Source organism: Ursus americanus, chromosome 17 (assembly GCF_024610735.1).
Source record: "Ursus americanus isolate L20-20 chromosome 17, mUrsAme1.1.p, whole genome shotgun sequence".
NCBI lineage: Eukaryota > Metazoa > Chordata > Mammalia > Carnivora > Ursidae > Ursus > Ursus americanus.
Genome location: NC_142143.1, coordinates 49,627,181 through 49,635,770, shown reverse-complemented (window position 1 = coordinate 49,635,770; position 8,590 = coordinate 49,627,181). Strand labels below are relative to the sequence as shown.

Genomic DNA, 8,590 nt, shown 5'->3' with positions numbered 1-8,590 from the left:
AGCTTTGAGCCAGGCCGGTGTTGCTCTGCAGGCAGCCGGAGTTCGCCCTCGGCGGAGCCTCGCTGGGCCTCCCGCGCATCGCACGCGGCCGCATGACCGAGGCCCCACTTCTCTTTCCCTGCGCTGCACTGAGCACCAGGCTTGCTACCCCAGGCTGCATTTAACATGGGAGCATCTGTAAAGGCGGAGCCAGAGGTTGATGGCGACCCTGATAGAGGACCCCGTCTGCTGAAGGAGTCCAGGTCGTCACGTTGCTCTCGGGCCTCCTGAGGCTGCCGCGCACCTGACGTGGGACGCGCGGCGGTCGGGCGTCCTGGGGAAGCAACCTAGACAAAGGCGCCCTCGCAGACCGGAATGCATCGCTGAGCTACTTGGCTGCATGGGGACGAGGCAAGAGAGCCGTGCGTGATCTTGTTTTGGACAACGGGGTTTCCCGGATCAAGTCCAAGTGTCGCCGCGCTACAGCCGCTGAAAGAGCTGTTGGCCCCGCGCAGCGCTGCCCCCGCGCCAGCCTCCGCGAGCTGCGGGACGTGCTGGAGACAGGGCTGGATCGGCGACGAGCTTGCTAGCCGAGTCCATTAAAGCATGTTCCAGCATGCGCTGAGAACATTTAAGCGACCATTTCAAGAAGCTTCTCCGTGGTTTTGGAACCTTAGCTGGGAGCCAGTGTTTGTTTATATTCTTCGTGTATATTATACACGTAAAACTTTTTCCCACTACGGGATAAGGGGCGCCTCTACCACTAGACAGCGTTGCCCTGTCTCGGGTACCTATGATTGAATAGGCTTTGGCAAAAGGCTTGCCTCAGTTTCTCTCCATAAACTAGTCTGTCATTGTATTAGTCATCTCTTGCTGCATAACAAATTACTTCAAAATCAGCTTAGCCATTTCTTGTATCACGTGGTTTCTGTGGGTCAGGAGTTTGGGAAGCAGCTTAGCTGGATGGTTCTGGCTTGGGCGTCTCTAGTTGAGATGACTGTAGCCCTGGTCAACACCCGAAGTCTTGGCTGGGGCCGGAGGATCCGCTTCTGAGATGGCTTGTTCACACGGCTGGCTGGCAAGTGGCGCTGTCACGTGCAGGAAGCCTCAGGTCCTCACCACAGAGACCGAACCGTAGGACTGCTCGGGTGTCTTCGCAGTACGGCAGCAGGCTTCCTCCAGAGCAGCCGAGAGGAAGGAGACGCCGGCAGGTCTTTCATGATCTAGCCTCTGAAGTCACACAGTACCCCATCCGCCCCGGCCTGCTGGTTGCGTGGGCCAGCCCCGATGCGTGTGGAAAGGGACCTCACAGGATCGTGAGGAGCCAGCTTGGCTGCCGGCTTACAACAGCTGTTCTGGAAACACATGGGTTGTAGAGAGGGGCTGTTCTTCTTTCCCAACAGCCATGCTGCGGAGTGGGGTTAGAAACCACTTGCATGGTAGGGGCACCTCCCCTTCTTACCGTCTTGGTCTGAAACTAGTTTTCCTGTAAATCCAGGTATTAGGGACAAGTTCCTTTTTTTTTTTGCAGTCCATTAATACTTGCTTTCTATATGTGGGTGCTCCTACGTTGGGTGCATTAATGTTACGGAAATGTTTATAAACATATCCTCTTGCTGGACTGACCCCTTTACCTTTATGTAATGCCCGGCTTTATTAGCCTTTGTTTCAAAGTCCATTTTGTCTGATACATGTATAGCTGCCCCTGCTTTCTTTTGGCCCCTTTCCATGGAATACTGAAACTTTTCATCCATTCACGTTAGTTGTGTGTATCCTCACAGCTCGAGTGAGTCCCTTGGAGGCCGCATGGGTCTTGTGTTTTTTGTGATTGGAGAATTTTAGTTCTTTTACCTTTTTTTTTTTCAAGTAGGCTCCATGCTGGGTATGGGGGTTCAACACGGGGGTTGAACTTACGATGCTGAGATCAAGAGTTGGACACTCAACCACTGAGCCACCCAGGCACCCCAGTTCATTTACATTTAAAGTAATTATTGATAGGTATGTACTTACTGCCATTTAAAAAATTTTTTATTCATTATTTTTACAGCCATTTGTTAATTATTTTCGGCTGTTTCATAGCTCCTGTTTCTTGCTTTCTTCCTTTGTAGTTGGTGACTTTTCTGTAGTGGTATGTGTGTCTACTACTGGTTTTTGTGTGGTGGTTACTATGAGGCCTACATGTAACTTCTATTTCCACCAACCTATGTTGACAACTTTTTTTTTTTCTCAAGATTTTATTTATTTATTCGACAGAGATAGAGACAGCCAGCGAGAGGGAACACAAGCAGGGGGAGTGGGAGAGGAAGAAGCAGGCTCCCAGCAGAGGAGCCTGATGTGGGGCTCGATCCCATAACGCCGGGATCACGCCCTGAGCCGAAGGCAGACGCCCAACCGCTGTGCCACCCAGGCGCCCCTCTCTTTTCAATCTATATACTGTCCTAGATGTCAGGAACAGAGTAATTCCATTTCATAACCAAGCTCACTGCCAGGCAGAGTAGGCACTCAAATATATAATGGAGTAGGGAAAATCGTTCTTAGAGAAAGCAGAGTTCAACAGAAAGATGGCTTTGAAGCCAGATGTTCTTTGAAATCCTTATTTTCTAGCTTTGTGAGCTTGAATAAATTCAGCTGAAGGAGAAAACCTATTCTGCAATGGTGTTCTATCACTGTAAATACTAATTACAAGCATCCTTTGAATCTCTTGATTCTATCAGCATCAGTCAGAACTGCAGCTTAAGAGAATATATTTTTTTAAGATATATTTTTTGGGGGGGAGAGTGTGTGCATACATGAACAGGTGAGGGGGCAGATGAGAGGGAAGGAATCTCAAGCAGACTCCCTGTATAGTGTGGAGCCCAATGTGGGGCTCGATCTTACGACCCTGAGACCATAACCTGAGCTGAAATCAAGAGTTGGATGCTTAACCGACCAAGCCACCCAGGTGCCCCAGGTTGAGAGAGTATGTATGGATCTCCGTTCTCCTGGGCAGAAGGTGGTCATGGAAGGTTCCTCTGAAAGACGCAGTATTAGAATAGTTATCTAGTCTGTGCCAGTCTAGGAGCAGGCTCCCATGTCCCACATCTAAATCTTGTCTTCTGTGGGAATTCCTAGGCCATCCATGTAGGTCTCAGCTCAGCGCCTTCAGCTTGGGGACTTTGGGCTCTCCTGTTGTCTGCTCATCCCACAACAGACCAGGGTATGCACATGACCAGCCTTTCAAGCCCCCCTGCTGGTAGAGAAAGACCGCGAGACACGGAGTTCTGTAGGGGGTCTGCTTCTACAGGACAGCATAGTCTCCGCGGGGACAGGTGGGATCAGGTAGAGAAATGGCTAGAACACCTGCCTGGCTGGCTCAGGGTAGAGCATGCAGCTCTCGATCTTGGGGTTGTGTTTTGAGTCCCATGTTGGGTGGAGAGATTACTTAAATGAAAAATTAAAAAAAATCGATCTGGTAGAGTCTGTACTTAGCTTTGTCTATACAAATAAATGTTCTTTTTCATTGGATTCACCTTGTGATACACTGAAGTTACTTTTTGGAATTTACCTAAGCGTTCAGAAAGTATATAGAAATACACTTCTGTTTGGACACTTCACTTAAAATCTTAAAAAAAAAAATCTCTCTACCCAATGTGGGGCTTGAACTCATGACCCCAAGATCAAGAGTCACATGCTTTACCCACTGAGCCAGCCAGGTGTCCTTCAAAAAAAAAATTTTTTTTTTTATAGTGATCTGGAAACTTTACAGGTGTCCTCTAACATATTGTTTTTCTACCTGGTTTTCATGATTTGTAAGATATGAGGCAAACTCCTAGGTCAGGGATTGGCAAATCCTGGCCTGTTCTGGTATATAAAATTTACCAAACATAACCACTCATACTAAGCATTGACCGTGTTCCAACAGCAGAGGTAAGTCGTCGTGACCGAGACATCCCTTGTCAACCCCTGTCAAAGGTCCTCCCTCATTTAGGACAGCGCATCACATGAGTGGACACAAGGGAAAGCACCTTGGAAATTAGTTTTATCTAATTTTTATCTAATTTGAAGTCTGCCAGGATAAGACTCTTTCCTGCAAAGCTGTAAATGCATAAAGACTTATCATTTTTCTCCATGGTGCTCATTCAAGGATATCGGTCAGCAAGAAGCACGTACAGAAGAGCTTTCCAGATAGAGACTACAGCACCCCCTAGGTGAGTGATGAAAGGATGAACCAGCATGGGGGAAAAGAAAGCATCTTGTCAAAATTACTACTTGTGGACTAAAACAAAAGACACATTCCCACTAGAACAGAAATAAATTTTAATTTGTTGAAAAGTGCAGCAGTGAACAGGGTCTTTCGAAGGGCACTTTCTAAGTCAGGTGACTGAGATGACACAAAGCCAGGGCAGAATGACTTCTAGGAACAGATGACACAAACACAGGAATTCACAGAACTCAGTGGGACCTAAGTGGTGGTCAAAGAACCCAAATATTCCCATCTAATTCATTGGCAGATAAGTTGAAATACCCTTTGCTTTCTCTTAATAAGGACCTGGAACAATCCATCTTCTTTTGTTAACGCACTAATCCTCAGACACCAAAAATAAATTTAAGAACGTTTCTCACAGATCAAGGTATAATGTCCATGGCTACTGTCACTATTTTGTACCAATATTTTAGTATTGTGAATTAAAACGTATTTTGCAATGGTACCGTTGGTCAAATTAAAAGATGTTCAAAAGGGGTTCCCCACTGGTTATTTGAGGGAGAGCTTTTAATAGGAAATCTTAGAAGGCAAAAATCTCTGTTCATTCCTTGGGTCACTCCTAATGGTTATATAGTTTTCTCCCCTGAAGGGCACGAACCAGTCCAGACCTGGCCTTCTTAAAAGAAAATAGTAAGAATCCAAACTCATGCAATTACTAGAGAAACAAGCCAAGCGTCCTGCAGTGTGTTCCTTGTACATACGTTCTGAGAAGTTCAGTGCGTTTTGTCGTCTGCTGGGTTATGAACTGAGGCCTCTTTATGAAAGATGATTTTAGCACAGATCCAGAATGAAGCCAGTCTAAGAGAAAGTTAAACTATAGGCCATTCCCAAGTTAGGAGGAAATGTACCAAATACAGGTGAGGTACACAGAGCGGGCATCCCATCCCCACCACGTGAACAGAAGTCCGCTGAGTGTTAAGAGCAGTGTGGCAGGGTTACTATGGGCAGCTGACTTGTGTCACTCTTATGACTTTACCTGCTCTCAGGAACCAGCATCATAAAACTGAATAATAGGACATGACAATATAAGACCTGGTAAGAGTTGGTTTCTTTTTATTCGGGAATAACTGTGGTCAACTTTCAGTAAGGCGGAAGTTGACTGATTAATGTTAAGAATCGGAAGTGCAGAATAAAGCTGATACCCATATTTAACATTGTAGTTGCTTTTAATTACAAAATATTTAGAATTTCTTTCCCTAAAACATTCACAGCAGAGGTGTTCATTTGCCGATTTCTCCTCTAAATACCACCACAGTTACAGGGATTGCGTGAGGTAAAGGACAAACCCGATGGCTATTAACCCAACATGGCTCCGGATCCGGAGTTCTGACAGAGAAGCTGCTGACAGCCATGTCTTACAAAGTGCTTAAAGCTCAACCTAAGACCTTAAATAAAGCTAAAATCACTATTGCCTGAGTTGAACAGGTTATACCACAGCTCTTCCTCCTCCCCCTGCCGTCCCACCACAGATTAGCTTTCTTGTGAAGAAAACAATAGAAACGGGATTGGTCTTTGAGCCCAGAAACCTACAAACGTAGGTGCTCCAAACAGTGAGGAAACCTCGGCAAGGTCTGGCTTTGACAGGGAATTAGTGAATGAGGCCCAGATTATCCAAGACTCCAAACACTCAGAAAGAACTTCTCTAAAAGGGAAGAAAGTAGGGCAGAGCAGCTGGAACTCGGCATCAACCACACCAGCTGAACAGAGTGTCAACAGAATGCCGGGCTCCCTGCTACCCAGGCACTTACTCCATCCCAGCTGCAGCCCTTCAACCTGGCAACCCGAAAGCGCGGTCTACAGAAGGCCCTCAGAAAGTGCAACCTTCGCCAACCCCTGGAAGTTCTCTCCCTGCTGAGATACCTAAGCCACTTTGTTTTTCAGATCTCCAAGGGGTGGGCATCAAGAGAGGCCCCCCTTGTGGTTAGCACGTGGTTAGCAGCCTCCAGGAAGGAGATGGCTGGCACCTTTTGTAACTACCCGGAATTAGCCTTTACCACAAACTTACTGCTCTAGTTCAGTGTAGCACCAGCCCAGAATGCAAGAGAAAGGAAACAACAAACACCTAACAACAAAAAACCAGTGCTTGGCTGAGAGACAGATTTTGAATTTGTGACCTTATCACATTGTGATGGATATTAGAAACAATATATTTCTACTAATCTGAAAATGGTGGTACTTGTTCTTGCTCTGATGGTTATTCAAGCCACGTGATGTTGGTATTTTCGATAGTGAAGTGGTCGAGCTGTAAAATATCCCCCCGCCCCCCAAGTATTGCCATTTATCTGAATGGATTTACAAATTCAGACTCTGACCACATGGGGAATAATCAAGAACTGTAACCCCAGGAAAGGGTTTGGTGAGGACAGAGACCTCAGGAGCATCGTTATTAGCTGAAGGAAGGGACCAGGGCCAGCCATTCCTGACGTAAGGGCAGAATTCACAGTTTAACACATTGCACAAGGAAGTCAGCTGATCGGGTGGCTTTTTCAGACAGGACTTAGAGCCAGTCCAGAAACTGTTCCAGGCGTGGTCGTGAGGACGAGCTACAGATACCGACTACGTCACGCCACCGGACAGGCGTGCAGGCACCCAGCCGCAGACGTCGCTACAGCGGATGTTTTGAAAACCTTCGAGTCCTGACACTGCCATGATTGCTGAACATGAGGCGAGGATCAAACCTGTAACTGTGGAGCGGAAAGAAAAGGATGTCACGTTAACTCGAGTTAGCCACTGAGTACTTCCTTCAGAATGTTCAGTGGAAAGGATGGCAGGAAGGAAGATAGAAGAACAGTTAAATCACCAGAAAGGAATCTAGTGGCAAAGTCTGTAGTATGAAACAATGTAGTAAAAAGCAAAGAGGAGAAAAACAAAGTTAATCTTGAGAGGCATTAGGAGGAGGCAAGATTTGAGGTTTTTCTTTCCTTCCCCCCCCCCCGGGGGGTGTGGAGGCATCTTGAAGTTTTAAAGTGGCCTAATGGCAGAGTCTAGCCGTTGCTGGAGCCCTACCAGCAGCTTCAAAGCCCTTTCTTTCACAGACAGAATGACAGGTAAGAGCACCGGTGTGCACCTCAGACACAAGTTTCCATCTGGCTCATTATGAACTCAGGTGAGTCATTAACCTCTCTGGCTACCAATAAACAGTGACTGTAATTCAACTTGGCCAAGAGTCAAGTTACCATTCAGCTTTTACTCTTTTCCTTCGGTGGTAAAGTTAAAGAAGGCAGATTGGCTGGAAAGACATTTTACATGTGTAGGCTAGACCTAACATTGCACTTTACTTTTATCCTGCAATGTTTTGGGATAAACTATTCAGCATTATTTTAGAACAAGGGTGGGCCATACACTCGGTCCCAACAACTCAACTTTGTTGCTGTATGTAAAAGAATGTGGCTATTTTCAAAGGGTGGTGGCTGGATTGGGCCTGTAGGATCTAATCTGCTGACCCCCATTTTCAGAGGATTCTATAGGCCTAAGTGTTTGGGAAAGAACAAGCTACTGCTAAGGAATTTAAAAAGAAATCAGGTGGTTTCAATAGCTGAGGCTAACATGAGTAATGCCAGCAGCTGCAGTCTCGGTTACAAACTCCTTAGAACGTGAGCAAGGCAAGTAAATTCTAGTTACAACAAAGCGAGCTCGCCTGGGAGTCAGGAGGCCTTGCAGTGTCAGTTCTCATGGTGACCCCTGGGCAGCTGTACCTCAGGGCTCTGGCAGCTGCCTGGAAGTTCCATGGGTAAGTCCTAACACTTCAGGCCGGATGGACTGAAGATCTAAGAGCCCTCCGAGGCTGCTGTAGGACCTAATTTTATCTGATAAAACACTGCGAGCAACGTAGCTGCTGGAAACCTCAACGTCCTCATGTATCAACTAGAAGTCTTGTGCCCCTTACAGACCGAATTCCCTACTTCAAGGAACTGGCAGAGGTGAGGGTGCATTTCACTAACCTGGAGGGAAGCTCCAAGCTGGGCAGTCAGAATGCCTGACCGGTGATTGCGTTAACAGGGTTACCCATATAAAGGGCTGAAGTGATATAAAGTTATGATAAATGTTGTCTTTTTATATTGTTACCTAGTTTTAGTTTGCTGGCCTCCACGTCTCTCTGGCTCTATATATAGCATTTAGAAGCAAAAGTATTTTTAAGGTTTTATTTGAGAGAGAGAGAGAGAGCGAGAGCAGGGGGAGGAGCAGAGGGGGAAAAGAATCTTAAGCAGACTCTGAGCTGAATTCAGAGCCTGACATGGGCGCCAAAACCAAGAGTCGGATGCCTAACCGACTGAGCCACCCAGGTGCCCCGACGTTTCTTTAACAAACAGCCTATAATCTAGTTTCTCCGCTCATTCACATAAAATACTAATGTGTACTGAAGATACT

General features: G+C 46.5%; 1 protein-coding gene across 1 annotated transcript in view; it reads right to left on the bottom strand.

Annotated features, from left to right (window-relative positions):
* Positions 1-4,258: 4,258 nt before the first annotated feature.
* The window catches only part of GNS (glucosamine (N-acetyl)-6-sulfatase), a 60,913-nt gene continuing 56,581 nt past the window's right edge, over positions 4,259-8,590 (bottom strand). Inside the window, exon 14 of the mRNA XM_045789663.2 lies at positions 4,259-6,906. Within this exon, the coding sequence (XP_045645619.1) occupies positions 6,828-6,906 (79 nt within the window). The 3' untranslated portion in view covers positions 4,259-6,827. The remainder of the gene's footprint in view (positions 6,907-8,590) is intronic.